A 25,669-nucleotide genomic window follows, 5' to 3' on the forward strand; every position below is an offset into this window, starting at 1 on the left:
AATATTATGACTTACTTGATGGTTATGCTTGTATTGTATGTCTTTTATGCAACTATTCATGGTACTTCAAAAAGTGGCATAATGCATGGTTTCTAACCAAAATGTCCCTTTTAAAGCATGTCTTGCATGGTCATCATACTTAGTACATTTTGTGTACTAACCCATATTCTTCATATTTTTACTATAAGTGTAGGTTCCGGCAAGTGATCCCTCCTAGCTAGTTTGAAGTGTTGGATTGCTTTCCTCCAAGACTTGGTATGTCCTCATGGATTCGAGGATAAGACTTTTAAGTTCTTTTGTTCATGTAATAGACTTAATAGACTTCTTTTGATTGTAAAGGGCCGTGTCCCTACTTATGTTTTGTGACTGTGTCTAAGATGGCCATGTGAGACTTAGACTTCCGCTGTGTGTTTTAAAGTTGTTTTAATAAAGCTTGAATTTTTGGATGTAAATAAGTTTTTAATTCCGTACTAATATCATTATTGAATGCAATGAATGACTATGTGGCTTGTATAAGACCCCTTCGGGGTCGAATACGCCTTGTTACGACTTGGGGGTGCTCCCGGGTCATGACAGAAGCAAGGTGACCCCCTCTCCCCAGCCCTATTTATTTTAGGTGCTGAGGAGCTCTACAGATCTTTGACCAAGACCCTTTATACCATGGTTTCTATATGCAAATGAGGGACCCCCAAATTAATCACCTGAGCTTTACAGATGATATCATCATTTTCACCTCAAGAAGGAAGCATTCACTCATGCTGATTATGAAGACTTTGGCTATTTATGAGCAGACATCAGGAAAACTCATTAATAAAACCAAAAGTCACTTTTTGATTACATCCAATGCCTTCAAGACTACTTCTGACAGAATCAATAAATATACTGGCTTTCACCAGAAAGAAGCTCCAATAACTTATCTTAGATGCCCTCTCTTTATTGGTAGACCTAGAATTATCTACTTCTCAGAAATGGTCAACAAAGTGGTTAACAGAATCACAGGCTGGCAGTCAATAATGTTGAGTTATGGGGGCAAAGCTACTCTGATCAAGCATGTCCTCCAGTCACTTCCTATACATCTACTATCAGTTATTTCCCCTCCCTCGACCACTATTAGGCAAATTCAGGGCATCGTGGCTGATTTCTATTGGGTTGGAGAAATGATATGAAAAAATATCAATGGTCTTCTTGGAAGAACCTAAGTTTTCCTTATGATGAAGGGGGCATTGGGGTTAGACTCATGAGTGATGTTTGTCAATATTTCCAATACACAGTGGTGGATTTTTAGGTCCAAGCAAACTTTATGGGGTGATTTCCTAAGGGCTAAATATTGTCAAAGATCTAACCCTGTGAGAAAAAAAAAGATGTCAAGACTCCTATGCTTGGAGGCTTATGACAAGGAATAAACACAAGGTGGAGACTCACATACAATGAGAAATCAGGTTTGGTTAACGCTCATTCTGGTGGGATAATTGGTTAGGGGTTGGCCCATTGGCTCAGTTCACTGAAGACAACAACAGATTCAACAATGACACTGTCTCAGAATTTATTGAAGAGGGACAATGGAATATAAACAAGATCATTCAGCTAGCTTCTCCAACTCAGGTGCACAACATCCTTGCTACTCATCTTCAGCTTCAACAAGGTATTCCAGATTAGCCGGTGTGGAACCTCAACTGTAATAGTGTGTTCACCTGTACTTCTGCCTGGAACTCCATCAGAGAACAAAGAACCAAAACTAAAATTAACAGTTACGCTTGGCATAGAAATATTCCTTTCAAGTACTCTTTTCAATTATGGAGAGCATTAATAGGCAGGATTCCTACAAATGAGAAACTCTCCAGTTTTGGCATAGAACCTGCAGACTGTTTATGTTGTTATCCAGCAGGAGTGGATACTATTGATCACATTTTTAATGCTGGAATATTTGCCAAAAAGTTTTGGAAATTCTTTGATGACTCCCTGGGCATCCAAACTGATTATATTCCTCTAAGATATATGATTATGAGATGGTGGGAAAACATCTACAAAAATGAGGCCCATAAACTTAATCTTCAATCCACTCCAATCTTTATTTGTTGGAACTTGTGGAAGAATAGGTGTGCAATAAAATATGGGGGCAAGCAATCTAACATTGCAAGGGTCAAGTTCTTGGTGTTTAAGGATACTTTCAAAGTTACTACATACTGTTTTTCCTTACATCACTTGGCCATCAAGTTGGATGGAAACTGTCATCCTTATTGAGAAATGCTTTCATGAAACCAAGGTCACTCTTGTCCAATGGATGAAACCACCAGATGTGTGGTTTAAACTCAACACAGATGGAAGTGCATTGGATAATTCGGGCAGCATATGAGCAGGAGGTATTCTCAGAAACTCCAATGGAGACTTAATATTTTCTTATTTTGTTCATTTGGGGCATGGCACCAACAATCAAGCAGAAGTGGAGGCAGCTATATTTGGCTTATCATGGTGTGTTCAGTTGAATTATCAAAAAATGGTATTGGAAGTTGACTCACAAATGCTGGTGGACTGGCTTTTGAACAAATCACCCCTCCTTGGAACATCTCATCACAAATGCAACAGCTTCACACCCTTACCACTCACTTCTCACATTTCAAATACATTCACACACTCAGGGAAGCCAACTTTGTGGCAGATTCACTCTCCAAACACAGCCATCAAGTCACCAGTCCCCAACTATACTTCGCTAGCCAGCAAATTCCAAAAGAGGCAGCAGCTTATCTTCAGCAGGATAAGGCAAGCCTGGCAAGTTTCAGAAGAAAGAAAATGAAAAGAATTAAGAAATCCCCTTGACTTACTCAACAACATGGTGGACCTATGAAGGAGCTTGAACTCCAGATGGTCCTTTTTGGTGATCTACCAGTCATCTTCACATAGGCTATCTCTTTTTAAGTTATATCTTTTATAAAGAGATTTTCTTTTTCTTATAAAGGGAGAGTCTCCCTCATTTATGATTTCCTAGATTCTCTGTGTCGAGAGGAGTCCTCTCACATAGGTGCTTAGATGATAAGATTCATTTCTAGTATGGGGAAGAGTTGGAGAACCTTAGTAGGTTACCAACTCTTGAACCACCATAGGATGGAGGTAAGGTCTATGCCCCCTCCCTGTATTTTGCCTTGTTTATCTATGATAAGGTCTGGGGGTGTTGCTTAGCCCCTGACCCCCACAAGGGTCGTTAAAATAAAAAAAATAAAAAAAATAAAAAAAAGTTCTAGGTCCTCAAAATGATATCAGTTGTCGTCGATAGACACACTAGTCACACTTCTTTAATGATAGGTACCATTAGAGGGGAGCAGGTGGCAACAATAATATTATTGCCACTAGTGGTGATAGTTAAGTTTTCAACTGGTGAAGTAGGGTTTGAACTCTCCATATATAAGTAAAACAATTGTTGAGAAAGAGCAGAAAAAAGGACAAGTACTCAACAAGAAAACAGAAAGCTTGAATTATGTTGAAAATGAAAGTGTAATGAATTGTGAAGATGCAAAGTATATATGGGTTTCAAAAAGTTAATGGAAATCATTCCCTCGGTAGCCGGCGGTAAAAATTGATCCACTCACTGATCGCTACATGCCTTGATAATTAATTACGATGAGGCGTATATTACTTAATTACTGAGAGAAGACCTCTCATATCCTTTCCCTACATAAAAAAAATATAGATTTTCCCACATTACGGACATAATTCAATGAATATCTAGAAAATGGGAGGATTACTTTATGTTGGTCAAAATATAGATTTGACAGTTGAACATATCAAAAGATGCCATGTAGCAATTGAAGTCCAGCTGAATTTAGTTAATTAAGAATGATATGTGTCATAATGATAGATCATATCTTGGCAATTGATATTATTCATTCAAGACTCCGAGCAATGATGCAAGCTAGTCTAGCTCCAGAAGGGTGAATTCAAAAGAATTTTAACAACTAGTTAAGGTAGACTTCTTTAATAATTGTTTCGAAAAAAATTGAGACTCACTCCAACAGTTTTTCAATCCTATACTTAATGATTCATACGTGCAAATAATGATCGTTATGAGGTTCTTAAAACACACAATGCATTATTAACACCATATGAAAGTGGACTAACATTGCCAAGAAATGAAATCGGGAAAAAAAGTGCTCCATGTTTTCTTACCATTATAGCATTCCGCATTTTAATCTTCAATTTTTGACATATCTCTTAAACAGAAAGTATTAAGCAGTATTGCTAATCAACCCAAGTCATTGCCATATAAATAAGTTTTAATTTTCTCCCTTCATCGGGAAACATGGGCTGCTTCTGTGAACCAAGAAACTTCATGTGCTCCACACTCTTGCATTTCGTAAACGTCATGCTCTTCCCTTTAGATACCCAAAACGGTATCAATTCCTCAGAGAACCTGTGAACCAACCTCGAAGAGAATGTATAACTGGCTCCAGAGAGATCAACTGAGAGCATCAACGCGGGAATGCCATCATCTGTAGTACTGTAACACCTCGGTCTTAGAAAGAGCTATTTTTAGAAAGAACTAAATTGGAAAGAGCTGAATTGAGGTTTGTACAAGTTAGTTACACTTCAATTGTGAGTTTTTGTTCTTTAAACAACCATAACTTTCAGTACAAGATGACTTAGGTGATCCATAAGATATGAAATGAAAGACCTTTTAGTCCTCTTTCCAATGCCACCAAGTTTGCTAAATTCTGAGTTTGGATGAGGGAGATATGCTTGTTTGAGTACAACATGTCTAGTTAAGACATTTTATCTATTTTAAGGAGGGGCATTTTGGCCGTTTCCTTACTCCCACTATCCCTACACATTTTTTCACCCATTTAGGGGTCAAAGCTGATTAAAATCAGTTTATGCTAAAGTCTAGAAACGTTTGGAAGGTTAAGGCAAAGTTCAAGAGGAGAAAAAGGAGAAAAGCTTCAAGTGTTCAAGAGTTCTTGCGATCTTTGAGGAATTTCGCCAATGGTTTGATCCTTACGAGTTATGTAAGTTTCATAGTGATGGGTTTTTTCACTCTCACGCCAATCATGAGTTTCCTTATTGAATTAGTCCATGAGATTTCGTGTATTGCGTTCTTGATGAGTTTTCTTGAGGTTTTGTTTTTCAATCTTTATTATTGGAGTTTGATGAGTTCTTGAGGTGAGGATTTGAGTTTGAGGGTTGTTCTTGAGTAGATTTTTGTTTACTGGTGTTGGGTTTAAAAATCTAAGGAAGTTTGGAAGGAATCAAGCGATTTTAAGTGAATTAGGGCCAAAAATCAAGAGGAAAAAATCGTCAGAATGTTCTGGGGAAGGGGTGGCGCGGCGCACCCCATATGCGCCAGAGGGGCTGGCGTGGGGCACTTGCAGTGCACCAGAATTAACCTTCTGAAGTTGAGGGGGTGGCGCCCCGCGCCAAGGTCGTCTGCCCCCGTCCTTCTTCCGTCTTTCATCCCATCTGAGTTCTTTTAAAACGTATCTTTATTGTCTCCCTGATTATAACTATTCAAACTACATTTAATCATTGAGAAATCCTATATATCTGAATCATAATTCTTGAATTCGCATTTCAAATTCAAGATAGAGTTAGAGTAAATTTCGAGAGAATCCTTTGAGTCATTTTTGAGAAGTCTTTTACAAACTTTTAAAACTTGTTTTAAGACTTGAGTATAAGGATGAGGAGAGTTGAGTTCATGTTTTCAAAATGAATATAAGGGAACTAAGTGAGGAAACCTTGATTTCCAAATGAATTCATGAGGAGTTTTTGAGCATTATCTCTTTAAAAAGAACCTTTTGAGTAAAACTCTCAAAGTTTGAGAATGAGGAAAAATATTTTGAACATATGAGCACGAGTTATATTATTGAGAGTAGTATTGAGCACCGATATGGGGACGAGTTCAGACAACTCAAAGTCTTCATAAACCATATATGCCAACATGGGTAAAGGGTCATACTTTTTAGATGATTCCTTTGGGGTCATTTGGTAGAGTTTATTGGAGAAAGTAATGCTTGCATTAGCTTGATGTATTATTAGTACCTTGTTTGGTACACTTTTCTAACCTATGCATAACTAATGCTTGTATTAGTAATACAATCTACTCCTATGCATTAGTAATGCAATTGGTTCTAATGCATGCATTAACATTATTAAAGACACAATTGCCCTCAAAAACTTTTTTTACATCCTTTCCACTATATTTGTTGAGGGTATTTTTGTAAACAAATATTTTTTCTAAAAAAAATTATGTAATGCATCATATTTTTAGTACACCAAACCAAACATTGCATAAAAAAATATCATCATAACTAATGCAAGCATAACTAATACAAGCATTACTAATACACTATATTTTGCATTATTCTTATACACTCTACCAAACGACCCTTTATTGTTTTCAAGCATAGCTCAGTGGATCCACTTAGTTGAGGATGTCTTATACTCCGGCAAGGTATAGGACAGTTCTATCAGCGTGGGTGAGACATTGTATCATCACATAGATCATAGTGATGGTTGTCGGTTAGAGAATCTCTCAAATAAGGGAAAAGAGTTATTATTGTATTAAATACATTGAGTTGTTATTTACTGCTTTAAAAGTTTTCCTTATACATCATCTTTATTGTTGCTTTTATATTGAATTGAGTTGAGTTGAGATAAGGTGAGTATGTTTCTCCTTTTTATTCAGTTGAAGCTTATGTTTGTGTTTTAGAGTTCCCCTTACATGCTCGTACATTCATGATTCCAATACAGGTATTCAGGGTCATCAATAGGCACCCCGTTGATACCACTTGCAGTTCTAGAGTTGCTTTGGTGAACCTCCTTGCTTCCGGAGGATTCCACTTCTATTTTCAGACTTATTAAGATGTCGTGGGTCTTGTCCCAACATATATCATAGTTATTAGAGGATTCATAGACAATAGTAGTTGAGAAGTCTTTTCCCATCTCCATTGTGATGTTTTAAAGACTTAAGTTGAACAATTATGTTTTGAGTACTTTCAGAGTATACTGAGTTAAACCATCTTATTAATGATATCCTTATGAGTTGATTTTGTTTTGAGTTTCTATTTCAACTGAGTAAGTCGTCCGCTAAGTATTGAGTTAGGTTAAGGGTTCGCTTAGGGGTCAACAATGCTTCTCAAATGTCGGCAACATCCAGGGTGTAGGCTCAGGGCATGACAAGTACAACTACAATAAGAGGATAATAATCTCCATTGAAGGAGACGGAAGAAGAAAAACCCTATAGAATTTTGTAGCTATGGAAGGCGGTGTAAGAAAGAAGGTAGAGTGAAGTGGGCGTTTTTAAAATTTTTGTAGCTACATCTTTTTATTTTTAAGTGTAGTGGAGGTTTTAACCGCCACAAATTTAATAAAATTAGAGAAGGGTATAGAAACCCCCTCAATTCGATACAATTTGCGGAGGTTGAATGTAACACTGCAATATAAACCTCCACAAACCAGGCTTTTTTGTAGTGAGGTGGGTCCCACTGATTCCAAATTGAATTAGAATCAAATAAGAACAACAATTAGTGATCTTCCAATTAAAGCTTTGTTTATCTAATGGACAAAGAAGTCAAATATAACATACAAAGAGTTTCTTAATTTTCAAAGATATATTCATATTAAAATAAAGTTGATAAGAAATAGGGATGACAATGGGGTGGGGCAGGTGGGGTGGGGTGGATTTGACTATATGCGGGTGCGGGATAGAGCGGGACGGGTCAAAATAAAATAATTTAATTTGAGTGTGGGTATGGTGCGAGCTTTTAACATGATCTGGAAAACTTAATCTAATAGTTCATCAATGTTCAGAGATATTCTAATGATTTGTTAATAGCAATCTGAAATATATCATTTACACTAAAAATAAATCTAACATTCTGCAATTTAGAAAACGGTAACATGTATTTTAACTAAAGCATATCGTTCTAATTTTATTTTATTTTTTAATCCGCTTGGTAGAGTGCCTAGGGCAAGTTTTTTTTATTGATAAATAAAAACAAAAACCTCAAAGAGAATAGTACAAGCAATGGGGCTATGCCTTACCTTTCTTATCATAATGAGATAATAAACCTCTACTACTTAACAAGCATGAAGAAAATAAGAGCTAGGGAAAACTAGGTATTTTATGATCATAATAGAGTTTATAAAATTCTATATAATGATATTACAAATGAAGATACTTAAGTAATGCATGAATATAAAAACTAAGAATAAAGTTGAGTTATCAGCCTCTAGCTTTATTATATATATATTTATGAACTAAAAAGATAGTTTGCCCGTCTAAAGTAACCTGAATTGTTTTCTATTTGTTTTCTTTTTCAAATTTGTCCAACAAACACTTGATAGTTCATCAGTTCTTCTTCGATTTATTGTATCTTGTTAAAGTTGTTGACATTGTCATATGATTTTTCTTTGTTAGTCGCATTGATAGGTGTCTTGGAATAAATTCCTCAGTCACAGTACCATCTCAACTATGCTCCCTTCCATGTCTTTTTTTTTTATTTTGTTGCTTCCACTTTTTTTTTTTTTTTTTTTTTTTTAACCACTAGATAGTGTCTAGTGGCCTTTTATTAAACATAAAAAATATCAATAGGGATAAGTGCAAGCAAGGGGGGCTAGGCCTTACCTTACTAATCCTAATGAAGTGTCTACTACCTAACAAGCATGAAGAAAATAAGAGCTAGAGAGAACTAAGTATTTTCTGATCACCACAGAGTTTGTAATACACTGCATGATGATATTACAAATGAGGATGCTTAAATAATGTAAAAATATGCCAATCAAGAAGAAAGTTGAGTTATCAGCCTCAAACTTTCTATTGCAAACGCATGAATTAAAAAAGATTGATTGCCCATCAAAAGTAACTTGAAATATTTTTCTCTTGTCTTCTTCTTCAAACCTATCCAACAACACTTGATAATTCATACTTTCTTTATGGATTTATTGGATCTTGTTGAACCTATTGATACTGTCAAATGGTTCTGCTTTGTCTGTCGCATCGGTAGGTGCCTTGGAACAAACTCCTCAGTCATTTTACCGTCTCAACTATGTTGCCTTCCATATGTCTTCTTTTTGCTTCTGTTGCTTCCACTTCTTTGTTGCCTAGGTGATACATCTCCTTCCCTAGCCACTCTATCAAAGCACATGTCTAGCATATCTTCCTCATCTTCATCAAGAGAATCCTCTCCAAAATCAAGCATATTGTCTTCCTCATTTTCATCAAGAAAATCCTCGCCCAAATCAATTGTATTTGACACTAAGACCCTTGTCTCATTCTTCTTTGCAATCACACATTTAGGCACAAATACGGGAGCTTCTGGACTTAATTTACTATTCAAAGTAGGTGGTGAGACCTGCTTTTCTTGGATCAAATCGTTGTCATTCTCTGTTAACTTTACTTGCTGTCCAGTAGTCTTCGATAAAGCATCAAAGCTATTCGAACATAATAGGTCTCTTGAGGCATTACAAATATCTTGCCTCTTCTCACTATCATAAAAATTTCCAGTCGCACCCTTTTCACTACATGGAGAATTATTTTGACTAGTCGGGGAAAGGCTCCGATTACTAGTTGATATTTTGTGTGCAACCAGTGTCCAATTTTTAGTTGCATTCTTGGTTTCAACTTGCAAAACATGCTGCCCAGAATTTTCAGCATCTTCAACATTAGATGTATCCATTAGTTTGTGTCCTAAATCCATTATTTTTTTGCCTGAACCAACTCGCGGCGCATCAACCCCAACTCTTAGTGTTCCCCTTTTGTTTTCGGTCGTTGTTTGAACACCAATATTACTTGTAACAACATCCATTGAGTGTGCACGATTTTTCTCAGAAGGGACATCAACCAACTGCCTATCTAACGAAGTAGCTTTACTTTGATTGATATCTACAACCTTTCTTTTTTCATTTAGTATTTCTCTCGCATCACCTTGATACTTTTCACTATCAATAGTACCTTTTGTAGCAACTTCAATGGTATCATCAATTTGTTTGTTATTTTGATTTCTTTTGAGATCAAACGACAACTATCTTCATCATGACCTTGGTGCTTACAATAATTGCAATACAAAGGTAGATTATCGTATACAATCTCCTGAAAAACTTCGATCAACTTACCAGATTTTCCATCTACAAACTGCAATCTTATACGATTTGGAAGCTTTTCCATTAGATCAAGTATAACCTTGACCCTAGCTGTGCTAGGTCTTGACTTGATTTGAGTAGCTTTATCTATAACTATTGGTTTCCCAACTGCCGATGCTATAGACAACAAAGACTTCTTTGCAAACAAATCTGGAGATAAGTTTGGTAAAGAAATCCAAACCACAGCTAACGTCGTTTCCTCCTTAGGATTATATCCAATGGACCATGGAAAAACCCTACATTGGTGCTCCTCTCCATTGTAGAGAAGATAATTAACTGAGCGAGATAATGCTAGTACATAATCTTCATATTGTTCAAATCTCAACAAAATTTGTCTTGGAGCAAGAAAGCCAATTAAACAATTGCCCTTGGTACCAAGATGTTTCGGTAAAATTGACCTTAATACCTTCAAATCTGGCGCACCATGGGATAATTTAAACACCACTGCTTGATGCAATCCCTCTTCAATCATAAAGTCTTGCCTTTCCTCCATTGAAAACGTGATAGTAGTTTCTCCATGAATTATTTCGATTGATTTTGCGATTGTTTTTGAGTTAATTAGGGCAGATTGTTTAGGATTTATAGTATTGGAATTGAAAAGGGTGGCGTATGTGGTGGTTTGGGGTGGTGGGGTGGGCTGGACAGCCTCGAAAGGAGGCCGTCCAGTGGTCGTAGCAGCCATGAGAGCTGCACAGCTGCTGGCTTAAAACCCTAGGTCAGCCGACTCTCAATCCCAGTCATCTAGTAGTAAGTTAGCAAGAAATCTTATTGTCAATGCAACACGTAGAAAAAGCAAGTGATTAACAATTGATGGACCTGTTGCTTCCACTTATTTGTTGCCTAGATGAGAGATCTTCTTCCTTGGTAAGCTTATCAAAGTATATGTCCAACATATCCTCTTCATCTTCCCCATCAGACATGTCATTTTCCAAGTCAATATCATGGACAAAAGTTTTTTAAAAGTTATCAATTGTCACTGCCATAGAAGGATTTGCCTTACTTGTAGGCACAAATTCGGATGCTTGAGGACTTAACTTATTCATAAGAGGTGAAGTCAAGTTCTCCTTTTCATCAATTAAATTTGCCCATATAAAAGAACTCATTTTCTTTGTTTTTCTTTTAAAACATTCAAATCGTTTTTAGCCTTCTCTGGAATCGAAAAGAACCATGATAGGTGTATTTGGACTGATTTCTTTACTAGCTATCTTCTTTGTAACAATAAACTCATTTTCATATGTCAAAACAACTTATTAATTAACATGCTTCCTATTCTTATTCAAGTCTCGAGTAACAAGGCCCAAATTATTAACGTCTTTTTCAAACTGGACAGAACTTTGTGTGTGCATTGAAGTACACCAGTAACAGGTTGGAATTTTCCTAAAGTACTCCCAAATTCAGCAGGTAATTCATTACTATTGCTACCTGAAATCACAACGTCAGTGAACCACTCAACCATAAAAAAAAATACACTAGAATTTGTTTGTGAAGAATAAGAAGAATTTCTGAAAATCTGTTGTTGAAAAATAACAGGAAACCCATATATTTATAGACAACAAAAAATAGTGTAAACACGTGCTTATTATGCCTTATCGGAAAAGTCACAGTCTTTTGGAATAGTCACAACCTTTCCAAAAAGTCACCAGAAAAGTGCAATTCTTCAAAGTTTCCTATACTATCTTCTAACTTCATCAAAATGATATTTCGGTAGTAAAAAGTGACTAAAGAAATTACTTGGCCAGACAAACAATCAAGCAATATCCAAATTACAATCATAACCCAATCTTATGTGTTTGTATAAGCACGAGAGAGTTTCAAACATCACTATAGAAAACATTCTGACTAACTTTTCCTAAGGAAATAATTGCACGAATAGAAGTTGTTGGAAAAGCTAACAAATACTTCATCAGGTATGAGGTATTAGTAGAACAACTGTTGCATTCCTTATGCTCTGGCACTATAACCAGTTTCTCCAGATTTATTGCATGCTCAAGTAAGAACTTCAAGAATTGATCGAGCTCTGTTTTGTCAGATCTACATGTACGACTACAAAATGGCATAACCTTGACATTCTTCAAATTCTGTAAGGAAACTTTGAATATGTTTTCTTCAAAGGAGAGGTACTTGTCTTCCAACAAATCTATCTCTTCGTCCTCAAAAAAAGGATGGTACTACAAATACAGAACAAGGACAAATCAGGTTAAGTGGTAAGCTTAACAACTACAGTAATGAAATTGAAGTTGTTGAGGCTGTAGGGGATCAATATACATTTGATATAAAGATATCGTGAATTGAAAACATACCGGCGTATCAGGAAATATCATCAAATTTTCTAATTTACGAGTCGACTTTAAGAGGTTGTCTAGTAAAGGGAACGAAAGTTTTGAAATACAAGAACTTATTGTCAACCATCTGCATTCCAGCAACGGTAAAGAGACATCTTCTTCTTCTAACATCAAATTGGAAATTACCTAAATAGAAGAATGAGGTAGAATATAAAATAGGAGCTCTATTCACAATCAACATAAAAAGACTTTAGATATTTGGGACTGATAACTGACCTTGATAAACCAGGATGAGAGTATTAGCTCATTAGCACAACGAACGCTTACCAAAAGATCTTTCACTATGTGTTCATCCATTTCATTAAATTCATCACAGACGAGATCAAGATTGGCATGTTTCAAAGATGACAAGTCTCTGAGCTTAATTTTTGTATGATTAAAAACCCCAGAAATCGTTAAATGTTCAACATGTGGAGCAACAATTTCAAAGCAACATATATCACCTTCGAATAAGTACCAATCCCCACAAGGATGACCGTGATGGATCAAATGCAGCCGCCTACATTTTGGAGAAGTCATGTGCAAACGATTAAAACCACAAAATTCTTGTAGCTTCAAAGATTCCAATTGAGGACAATTTGACATTATTTGTTTAATGTGTTCATCCCGTAGAAACAAATTTTTCAGTGTTAAACTCCTCAGAGATGTCCAATTTAGTACACAATCTTCAAATATTCTGCAATTCTCGCAGTTAAGTTTTAGAATCGATGAACTATTAGAGAGAACTACTGGCAAGCTATAGGGTTGGTCATGCTCAGTCGGATCAATAGTATAATGTATATTCAAGTGTAGATCCTCCACTTTCTTATTCACAACAAATTCAATCCACTTGTCAATTTTGGGAAAATAAGACACACCATCATCATATCTGAACACAAAGTTTAGACTGAACTTTTTAATGGTGGAGCAGCTAAGCAGAGGTAGTACATTATCCGTTAAGGAAATGAATTTGTACATTGTCGAGCTATTTGAACGACTATAATCCTCTTCATAAACAATGTTGTCGATACAAGTCCAAAAGTATTGCCAATATTTAGAGAGAATAGTTGTTTTGAACGCATCTGTTATGGACAATCGAGATAGAATTTGAACAATAAGAGCTTCAGGTAGTTGACTGATCCTATCAATGTTGTCAATATCTTCACATTCTATCTCAATCTTCGCTTTTTTCAGAGGTGAGTTTTCAATAAGCAGACTTTCGGAGTTTCCATTATCACCGCAACTGCTAGAGAATTGTTCTTGGTTGCTCATAGTTGTCAGACATCAATACTGAAAATAAGTTTACTTGTAATTAGAATCGCTATAGACTTATTTTTAGTTTACTCCTATTTTATTACTGCAAATTTGCAACTGCTTAACCAAACTAATGCATATCGTTCTAATTTCAGTAACTTCAAAAAAATTATAATTTTATTATTAGCAGCAGCCCTTGAAATCATAAAGATTGTTTCAATTTTAAAGATTCATTTTTATGCATCAGCCGAAAAATAAAATGGCTTTTATTTTAAAAAATCATATTTTTGTATCAAATTCAATAAAAAAATAAAAAGAGAATTAAAAATTATGGGGTTGGATTTATACGAGGCGGGGTGGGCGGGAAGGATTAAAAAATGATTTTTTTTTGCTATGCGGGGTGAGGTGGGACGGGTCAAAGTGTTTGCGGATTCATGCAAATTTTCCCCGCAAGTGCTCTGTCCCGCGCCGATTGTCATCCCTATAACAAAGTTAAAAGCTTAAAAAAATCAATTACCACAAGTAGGGGTGTTCACGGGTCAATTATTGGTCAAAATCAAAACCAAACCAACATAATTGGTTTTTAAATTTTCAAAATCAAACCAAATCAAATATACTATACACTTGTCGGTTTGGTTGTTATCGGTTTCAATTTGATACACAAAAATAAATGAAACGATTCAATCAAAATGAAAAAGAGGTGACAACAATCCATCCAAAACAAAAAACAGTTAGAACGACTAACGTTATCAAACTTTTGATTACTAAAATTACTGTGAATAAAGCTTCAAAATTCACCATTTTGGCTTAGAAGGAAGAGACAGTGACCTTTTTAGTCTCACCAAGAATTGTCATAGACACTCATATACATGAAATCAATGAGATAAATGTTCTCGTCTTGAACATTTTTTCTTTCATAAAGAAATTAAAAATAAATTTTGATGTAAAACATATATAAGATCTTTAAAATTGTTTATAAAAGTAATATATTATGTATGTATAATGATAAAATACATGTATATACATAATTTGTCGGTTCGGTTCAATTTTTTTCTAACAAAACCAAATACGATTAGTTTTTACAAATCTAAAATCAAACAAAACCAAACCCAAATAAAATCAATTTATTTTATCAGTTTAATTTGATTTTTATCCAAACTGTGAACATTCCTAACCACAAATATACAGAGGCCCACCAATAAAAATTGATTTATTCTCGTAAAGGAATTGCTTGAAGGGGGGGGGGGTGGTAAAATAGAAGAAGATCCATGAAAATTCAACAAAAGGAGAAGAACAATGCTCATACATTGAAAAAATAAAGAGAAAAATAGGATAAATAGAACTAACCTTATTACTGAACATAAACTAAGCGGCAAGAGCGAGAGAGAAGCCGAAGAGATGAATAAAGTGGGAAGAGTAGGTAGGTTTTATAAGAATTTGATGACGCCGAGAATGCAAGGATAGCACATGTAAACGTTGCAACCCTCTTAAGTAGGTCAAATTCAATGAAAATCACCAAAATGCCCCTTATCGCATCAATCAATCTTACCTCGGGCATACCAACGACCAATATTGGTTATTTACCCTAGGACAACTAATACACCCCTTCTCAAAGATATCGTCTTTAAGACTCTATTAAGTGAAAAAAAGAGGCTTTCGTTAAGATAATTTGCACATACAATAGAATAAGGAAAGTAATTAACGGCATACTACTTTTGGACTCTTTTCGAGATCTTTTTTTCTTTGTGAAGATACAAGAAAGAAACTATCAATCTATTGATATTGGAAAATCTAACGAATTATTTCAATGTATCATTCTAAATCTAATTAAATTCATAGGTACACGGAAAGAAGCCTATTAAATAGAAATTATTTTTTAATCATATTTCAATAGTTAATATGATAAATAAGAACCACTACTAGAAAGAATATTACTATACCCTTGATCGTGAAATATTGATTGCTAGCTATTGAACCGCGAATTGCGTGAAGTAGAATATATCAAATTGGGGGCTCAAAGAACTTTAGTAAACATTCTTGATATGTTATTTCATCATCTTTTTTGGTTAAACTAACATATTTTATTGAAATTTACAGGGTCTCACTATTACAAAGTACCTCTCCATCCTCAATTTTGACCAAAACTTCTGCTTTTGCTCTCCTCTTTGATCATCTTCAAGATCTCTGTGGGTTTGATTACTACTTAGGGATGGCAATGGGGCGGGGCGGAAGGCAGGTTGAGTAACCCGCAAAAAATAATTTTTTCCGCCCCGCATAATTTTTTAATATTTTCTTTTTCTAGTTAAGTTTGATACTACAAATAAAATTCGTAAAAATAAATTTATTTTTTCATTAAGTTGTACTAGTATACGTACCCGCGCGTTGCGTAGATATTTTAAAAATATAATATTTTAAAACTTAAAAAATTAATACGAATTATTATTGAGTTTAAAAAGTGCATGTATAATTACATATAATGTTTTGATTTTATATATACAGTTAATACTGACAAAAAATTACCTTAATCTATGTGCGATGAGGATATATTCTTCAAAGACACCAAACATTATTCTAAAGAATTCTTCTTATTTTAGTATAATGAAGATTAATAGCATATGTGGCATGTGTTGAAATGATATTTGTTTTAATTAATAAAAATTTAAATTCAAAGATCAATCTATAAAGTATTAAAAATATGATTCTACTTTTAGCTAAAATATAAATATAATTTACAAACCATGTTGCACTTATCCCTATTGATAATTTTTATGTTTAATAAAAGGTCACTAGACATTGTCTAGTGGTAAATTTGCAGGAAAAAAACAAAAAAAAAAAGTTGCAACCTCTTTAGCATACTTCTCTCTCGTTCAATCTTGCAAAATAAGACGATTTTTATTTAATCAAACATAATTTCATAAAATAAGGATGCAATAAAATGAATTTTAGATACCGATATAAAAAAAAAATACTATAATCAAATCAATATTATACCACATAAAAATAAACTATTTGCAGTGTAAAGAAAAAAATTGAAAGATGAAAAAATCAGATTTGTACATAATTATTTATCATGTTTCCTAAAAAAAATTGAGATAATTTTTTTAAGAAAACAATTAAACTGAAAATTTGAAAATTATTTTGATGATGAAATGTGATAACTCGAAAATATTTATGTTGTTGACATGTTTTTTTAACAAAATACAAATTTGAAATATTTAAATTTATTTTTGTAAATTCAAAATCTATTTATTTTTGTGTGATGCTTCAGGTTCTATGTGGAACTTTTATTTTTCCTATTACGTAGGTAGAACATTAAAATATATAATTGAGTTTTAAGAGATTAGGATAGTAGGTGGGTGAGGGATTTTAGGTTAGTTTTTTTTCTTCTAATATTTATCTATTTTTTATTTTAAAAATTTTTGCATACGTATTTTTAACTATTCCTTTATTATGTATTAATGTTTTTTTTGTTAATTGTTTTATTTATTATTTATTATGTGTTATGAATTTTTTTAATTTAATTTATTGTCATTGGTATCGTTAGCATCAACATCCAGAATTCAAGGACTACAAAAAATAAAAATAATTCATATATTTTTAATTAAAAAAATCTGTTATGATAATAAGGAAAAAGCAATTAATAAATTAAAAATATTACACTAATAATTTGAGATCTTTAGATGTTGTGACTTTCGTTGTGATTGAAGATTTTATGAGTAAGAATTTAATTATTTTTAAGGGGAAAAAAAAGAAGATAAAAGTGGAAGTAGTGATAATTTATAAAAGTTTTGAGTCTTTTTCTTATAAGTCTCTTTTTTAAAGTGTTAGTTGAAAGATTTTTATATAAATATTTATCAAAAAAAAAAAGATTAAAGAAAATAATCAAACTGAAAATTAGGGTAGTTAAGTAAGTGGGTGAGGAATTTTAGGGATGATTTAAGTTGGTTGTTTTATTCATCAAACTTCATGTGTTCTTTAATAAAAATTTTACCAACGTATTTTTAACTATCCCTTCACTAATATTTTGTTCTTCTTTTTGTTTCATTAACTGTTTTACTTTTTATTTATTTTTTGTCATGACATTAAATAAAATAATATTATATTATTTATACATACATTAAAATAATACAATAATATAATATGATTATAACCCTGTATAAATAGTGTAATTTTTGACGAAGGAGATTTAGTTGAACCCTCAGCCTTATCTGACTTCACCATTCTTTAATGATATTATATATTGGTGACGTTTGCTTTAGCGATTTAAAAAAAAAACATATATGGAAGGAAATTTAAAAAAAAGAGACGCCTCAATTTTAAGTAATTTGTGACTATTAAGTCATGATAAGATATAATTTAAAGCAGTCTTTTCATTTAGAGAACATATTTTGACCAGCGAACTTGTGTATCCAACAATTTTTTATTATTCTTTCTTGCATTTTTCTTATTTTTTTCGGTTACATTTTTACAAAAAAATAAAAAATCTTCATTGGTCATTTTCATTATACTTTTATGTTTATTTTTAATTATACTTTTTAGAACATTATATTTAAAATTAATAATTAAATTATTTTTTAAATTAAACAAAATCATAAATACGCTTACACTAGAGGGTGTACATGACCGGGTTGGTTCGGGTTTTTCAAATATCAAATCAAACCATTTGTGTAAAAATTTTAAATTTATTAACCAAAACAAACTAATAAAATTCGGATTTTTTTGGGTTTTTCAACCTCGGGTTGGTTCGGGATTTTCAAATACCAAACCAAACCATTGTGTCGAATTTTTTAATTTATAAATCAAACCAAACTAATAAACCTCGGATTTTTTCAGATTTTTGGATTTTTTGGGTAAAGTTTGCATACAAACATATAATTAACTTGTGCTCCAAATATTTCTTTAGTCCAACCAAAATACAATTATCTAAGGTGTTTCTTAAAAAAAACATAAAATATGATATGAGTACTAATGACACAAAAATATTTAATAAATAATAATAATGAAATCATCATATAAAATAAATATTGCAAAGTCAAAATGTAAATGATCATAATTTAAAAGTACTAAATCATGCTAAGTTTAATAAGTATTAGTTACATTACTAAATATTTAAGAAAAATTAAAATTCGATTATGTATTTTAATTGTCTAAACCAATGTAAAACTAAAGAACAAATATTCAATATTATTGTCATTCTTAGTGTTGAATTGATTTTCTTTTTGCATTAGTATTGATTTGATTTTAATTTAAATTTTATTATAATTATCAACATCTATGAATAATCTTTATTGGACCATTTCGAATTCTAAGTTTTAAACTTGAAATAATATATTAAAAGATAAAAACTATGAAATAATATAAGAAATATTTTAAAATTATATCAAAGTAAATAAATTTATGTATAAAATAAAATTTTTAAAATTACATATATAATGTCGGGTTGGTTTTTTTAGTTAAAACCAACCCAACCCAACCCAAATATAGTCGATTTTTTTTCCAATACCAAACCACTAGTCAAATTTATTTTTGACAATTTGACTCGATTTACAATTTGGTTCGATTTTCGGTTCGATTTTATACACCCCTAACTTACACAATCCATATTATATGTGTATGTGTATTTCTTTAAAAGTGAGGAGACTATTGTTAGATAAATCAAATGTTAAATGATCATAATAATAATCAAAATGATAAAACTAAAGAATAATCACATGTCAATATAGGGTCATAGTATACCATCACAATCTGCATATAAATTTTTAAAAACGTAAATATTAAAACTAATAAAGTATTTGAAAACGAAGAATATAAAAATTACAACGATATGTATTCATCATCATCCTCGTTACTATATATATTGATTTTATTATTGCAAAAATAAACACTTATTGAAATCTATAAAAAAATGAAAATAACATAAGTAAAGAACGCCAACCAAATTTAAATAGTGATTGACATACATGGTCCACTGCTATGAAATCTATAGGATTCCTCCATTTATTCATCATCTGTTTCTTCGTTTTCTTTGTTGCATTCGAGAGAATGGTGATCCTTCTCCTTTCATCATAACAAAATAATTTCAGATCAAACAATTAAGAAAAATGGAATATATACACACAATAAACTACTATGTTTGCCCTCGTTTTCTTTTATGATCTCGATCACATGAGTGTAATAAAAAATTTGTTTGAATATAATTTTTGTTTTACAAATGTTTGAATTCGTATTTTGAAGAGTTTGGTTAAAAAAGATGTGAATGATGCTTTAAGCATAGTTTTTTAAAAAAAAATTAAGATGTGAGTTAGGAAGTTAAGAGATTCTTTTTAGGGATACGGTTAGTTATTATTTGAAATTCGAATTTTAAATTAATTATTCAAGTATTTTCTTGTGGCTAATTTTGAGGATTTTTTTTTAAAGGACGTGATATCCTTTTTCTTTTTAAAATTATTATTAAAAATAAAGTATGTGAATACAATTTAATAAATTGTTAAAAAGAAAGGGAAGAAAAAACTACCTCATTTTCCCTACGAATCCATAGTTTTTAACAATAAGTTATTAAATTTATTTTGGTAATTATTGTATTTGCTTACCAACCGTTCTTAAATTTATTTTTTAATAAATTTTTAAAAATAAAGGGAAAAAACACTTCTCCATTTCCTTAAGAATCCACCGTCTTCAACTTTTATTTTACAATAAGTTTTTTAATTTATTTTTAATGGTAATTTTTTGTTTTTTACAATTAGTTTTAAAATTTATTTTTATAATGATAATTATTGTTTTATTGTGGTGCTGACACGTGACATTTTTTACTTCTCCTATGCTATATAGATAGATTGATTATTATTATTATTATTATTATTATTATTATTATTATTATTATTATTATTATTATTATTATTATTATTACTATTATTATTATTATTATTATTATTACTATTATTATTACTATTATTATTATTATTATTATTTCATTATTATTACTATTATTATTACTATTATTATTATTATTATTTCATTATTATTATTATTATTATTTCATTATTATTATTATTATTATTATTATTATTATTATTTCATTGATTAATTGGTTTATAAAAATGATGTTATAGGCGAATTCTTCTGTATATATTCATTTAAAATTTAAGCTTTTGTATTTAAATAATAGTTAAATAATAATTTATAATTGATTATTAAGTGTATTTTTAGTTACCCTAGTATGAAATGTGTCAACACTAAAAAAATTCTAAAAAATTGTGGTATGGACAAATAATTTTTAAAAATTGTGGTATTGACAAATAATTTATTTTTGTTTATTTAAGATGTTTTGTAACTACCTTAGGTCAAATTGTAATTATTCAAATGTTTCAATATTTATTTAAATAATTATTTATTATTGATTAATTAAAATGATTTAAAATTTAAAATTCCAAAAAATTGTGGTAATTAGGGGTGTTCACGGTTTGGATAAAAACCGATCCAAACCGAAAAATCGAACCAAACCGATAAAATAAAACCTATTTTATTTGGGTTTGGTTTGGTTTGATTCTGGATTTTTGAAAACCTATAGTATTTGGTTTGGTTATGGTTTTATTCAAAAAAAAAACCGAAGAAATAACTGAATCAAACCGATGAATTATATACATACATTTTATTAATATACATACTTAATATATTATTTTTATAAATGATTTTAAAGATCATATATGTTTTCATTATAATTTCTTTAGAATTTACTTATTGAAAGCAAAAATGTCAAGGTGAAAACATTTATTTTATTTATTTCATGTATAAGAGTGTCATAAATTTTTGTGGGACTGAAAATGTTCTTCCTTCTAAGCCAATATAGTGAGTTTTAAAGCTTTAATCATAATAAATTTAGTGATTGAAAGTTCAATAATTTCAGTCATTCTAACTATTTTTTTGTTTTGAATCGATTGTTGTCACTTTTTTCATATTTTGAATGAATTTTTTCTTTTATTTTTGTGTATGGTTAATAGCCGAATAACCGAACCAAACCAAACCGAAACCGATTACCACCAAACCGATAAATGTATATTATATTTGGTTTGGTTTGATTTTGATAATTTTAAAACCGATCAAGTTGGTTTGGTTTTGATTTTAACCAATAACCGATCAAAACCGACCCGTGAACACCCCTAGTGGTAATGATATGTGTCATTTTTTCTTCTCCTTTTATATATAGATAGATTAATTTGATAGGGTAGTGACTTAAAATTTTATTTTTTAGAGGTCAATAAGAAAACATGTAAGAAATTGAATTATTTTTTTATTGAACCATTTTTCTTGAATATTTTAGTAGCTTTAAAGAATGTATCTTAACAAATAATGCTCTATCACTTTTATTACATGTAAAAAATTAAAATTATGTTTAAACCCACATAAAATCACATATACCCGCAACTTCGCTCCTCCTCGTCCCGCATTAATTTTAAAAAAACTCACTTCAACCCGTCCCACATAACCTTAAACCCGCTTCACCCTGCATCCGCCCCGCCCCATTGCCGTTAATTTGTTCCACAATGCCCCATTTTGTGCCTACCAAATATGATACAATACATATTGAATATTTATGTTTTTGACCACTTCATCTTAATAGAATCTTAAATTTATGATTTTATCTAGAAATAATATCATCTACACACTAATGGATGGAAAGAAAAATTGTTGACCTTGAAAAAAGATAACCTTACAAAAATAATATCATCTACACACTAATAATATGATGATTTTTAACAATTCATCATCATAAAAAGAGAACCATTATAAAAAATAAATAAAATAAAATAAAATTGCGACAAAAAAGAATAGGTTTGAGATTTATAGTTGATTAAGAAGTATAAAAAAGAAATTTGAAAGATCACCTTCTGAATGTAATTACACTCAAATCCCAATTATGTGTCTTTATGCTACATGAGAGTTTCAAATCACTGAACAAAATATTATGGAGAACAACTGATCCCAAGGAAATAATTGCACTATTAGAAATTCTTGAAAAAGCTATGTAACAAATACTTCATAAGTTTTGAGATATTTTAATAGAACAAATACTGCATCCCTTGTGCTTTGGCGCTATAACTAGTTTCTTCGGATTTATTGCACGATCAAACAAAACTTCAAAAATTTAGGGAGCTAGATCTGTGCATACGACTACAAATTGGTAAAATAACCGTAACATTCTTCAAATTCCGTAAGAAAATGTCGATATTCATTTTTTCAATTTCTTATTATCTTCTTAGAGCCTGCTAGGCATTGCTGCTAAAAACAACTTATTTTTAGAAACACTTTCAAATTGGCTTTTCAAAAAAGTGCTTTTGGGAAAAATAATAATTTGTGTTTGGCTAATTCATGCTGAAAAGCGTTTTTGATAAGCAAATTGCGTTTGACTGGTCTTTAAAAAAGTATTTTTGAGAGTCAAATTACAAAAAAGAACAACTATTAATGTACTTTTAATATTAAAATTATTTTATTGAGAGAAACTATTTTAAATATCTATTATAAAAAAAAAAAATTCTATTTAAATTAAAATGTACATATTTAAATTTTCAATCAATATTATACCTTTTTTAAGAGGCTGAAATCTATAATTGTTATTTATTTATTTTTTCTAATCTTGCAAAAATATTGTTGTTACCTTTTTTCCAATTCTGCAAAATAATATATAAAATATAAATTTTATTATATAAAAATAAAAAATAAAATTCTAAAATGAAATTTAACCCAAGCTTAGGCAATATACTAATTAATTAATAAGAGATATATTGATAAATATGTATATATGAAAAGGATATTTTGGTCTTGAGAAAATTATTTTTTTTTGTTTTAAGAAGTATAAATTTTTACCTTCTTCCCAACAATTTAATAACTTGTTTCTGCATCCATTCAAAAGCACTTTTACTGATTTACCGAACACTTACTTTTGCAATAAAAGCATTTTTTAAAAAAAAATGTGTTTCTGACCTCCCAACGACAATGTTAAACAGACTCTTAGGCATTGGGCACACTTTTACCATTGAGCTACGGCTCATTACTATTGTTGAGGGTGTCCAAAATACTTAATATATCAATATAAAGTAAGATTTGGCCTATATATATAATGAAATTTTTCGACTTTAGGGTGTTCAATTGGACACCCTGGAAGCAACCGTAGCTCTGCCCCTGCATCCATATGGATGATCACTCTCCCGAGCCAACTGAGTCATCATGAATGAATGACATGTAATTTAATATTATTATCTTATTATGATTTCCAAATTAGTTTGCTACACTTTTGAATATTTTAATGAGTATTAGCTCTATCGTCTATCATATATCATCATATCATATCATATATTACTATAAGTGGGAACAAAAAAAGTTAAAGTTGAATAACGATTTTACCCCTATTATAAATTAAAATATTATAAAACATTTAATTATTAATTTAAATATCAAATTATATCATTTTAATTAATATGTTAATGACTTTTGCACTACCTTAGATTAATTCCTAATTAAAATATCTAATTTAATACATATTTATCATCTATAGTCTATATGTATATAATAATAAATTATTAATAATAATAATCCAAAAATCTCTTCATAAAATGTATAATAATTAAATATTAAATTATTAAACAATAAATTGATCGTAGTATACTAATTAATACTAATGATATATCATCATATGGAAAGACAATGCTGTCATTGTAATTACTACCGATTTAAAACTAAAAGAAGAGGAAGGTTGATATTAATTTATTCATTAAATCATTCATATGATAATATCATTCATTTTTGGTCTTTTCAAATTCCCTGGATTAATGGTGGAAAAATATTCTCTTTATAGAATTTATATAAGAAGGCCTAAGTTCTTGACATTACTATTAACGTTATATTCATAGATGATTCTCACTTGACTGTAGCCTTTTTCATATTTTTTGTAAGTTGTGCACTATATTTTTTTTTCCACGAAGCAATCATTGCTCTTTTGATTTGGTTTACTTGGTCAGCCAGCAACATTTGCAGCAAATAGGTAAGGATCGTACTTCATTTATCTAGAGATCGTATGAAAAATATTTATGTCACTATTTTTATTTATTGATTTGATAAACATATTTCAAAACTTTTTATTGTTGTTTTTATTTCTTACTCGACAAAAATGTTAAAATTCAGTGGCTATGACCTTTTGAATTACTATAAGTTGCATCTACTAGCTTTAAGTTATAATTTATTATACAGTCTACCTACTAACTATATTTAGATGCTCAAATTTACAGGTTTGGACAATCATTTTCCATATATGCAATAATCAAGTCATTCAAATAGGTTCATTGTCAATCAATTTCAACTTGCACTTTAAATGGCTATACTAAATTCTACAAATATTTCTAACACCTTAAATCTCTTCAATCACCCCACATTTGTTGTATTATTTCAACCATATCAAATATATGCTCTTAAATTTGGCAATTTAAGGTTGAGTGAGTTCAAGGCACAAGAAGTGTACTTTGAACTATAGAACAGAAGTTGGCAAAAGATGGCATGGAGATGGTTTATTTCCGATATTATATTACACTGCATAAGGCACAATTTTCACTAATTTCTATTTTCTTTTGCAGGAATTAACTCAACAAGTCAGTAACATTCTATAGGTTTTAACATTTGGTCAGTAATATCCCTATCTGAAGTAAGAAGATAGAACACTATATGCTTCTTCCTTGTAAGAATTCACTGCTTAGTGTATTATTAATCTTTTTTTTCAATAAAAATACACCAACTTATGTTAGTTTCTTCACTTATATTATCTATCATAATCTTCCTTTGAGAAGTCTATGAATTTTGAGATGCAACAACAAACTAAAAGATAAAAACATGGATCCAAAAATGGTAGATGGACTGCATGGGGAAGAAGAAGTCGAGAAGGTGATATCTAGGTGCACTTGAATTTGAGAAGGCTTGATTTGAAA

At 31.1% G+C, this 25,669-nt stretch overlaps 1 protein-coding gene and 1 pseudogene across 1 annotated transcript; both read right to left on the reverse strand.

Annotated features, from left to right (window-relative positions):
- Positions 1-2,707: 2,707 nt before the first annotated feature.
- On the reverse strand, positions 2,708-10,150 carry LOC125840140 (uncharacterized; annotated as a pseudogene).
- A 1,786-nt stretch (positions 10,151-11,936) lies between these two features.
- Positions 11,937-13,718, reverse strand: LOC125840161 (F-box protein At5g03100-like). Its single transcript, XM_049519125.1, has 3 exons — positions 12,684-13,718; positions 12,426-12,593; positions 11,937-12,293 (listed from the first exon to the last, which is right to left on the reverse strand). The coding sequence occupies exons 1-3, from the start codon at positions 13,716-13,718 to the stop codon at positions 11,937-11,939; spliced, it is 1,560 nt and encodes a 519-aa protein (XP_049375082.1).
- Positions 13,719-25,669: the final 11,951 nt, after the last annotated feature.

Source organism: Solanum verrucosum, unplaced genomic scaffold (genome assembly GCF_900185275.1).
Source record: "Solanum verrucosum unplaced genomic scaffold, falcon-dt-bn FXZP01000180.1, whole genome shotgun sequence".
Taxonomy (NCBI): domain Eukaryota; kingdom Viridiplantae; phylum Streptophyta; class Magnoliopsida; order Solanales; family Solanaceae; genus Solanum; species Solanum verrucosum.

What these genes read in the sequence shown, in the direction of transcription:
- LOC125840161 (XM_049519125.1), bottom strand. Translation starts at nt 13,718, where the DNA reads ATGAGCAACCAAGAACAATTCTCTAGCAGTTGCGGTGATAATGGAAAC. An exon ending in TCTCATCCTGGTTTATCAAG is followed by an intron (nt 12,594 to 12,683) that starts GTCAGTTATCAG and finishes TCTTCTATTTAG; the next exon opens with GTAATTTCCAATTTGATGTT. An exon ending in TGATATTTCCTGATACGCCG is followed by an intron (nt 12,294 to 12,425) that starts GTATGTTTTCAA and finishes CTGTATTTGTAG; the next exon opens with TACCATCCTTTTTTTGAGGA.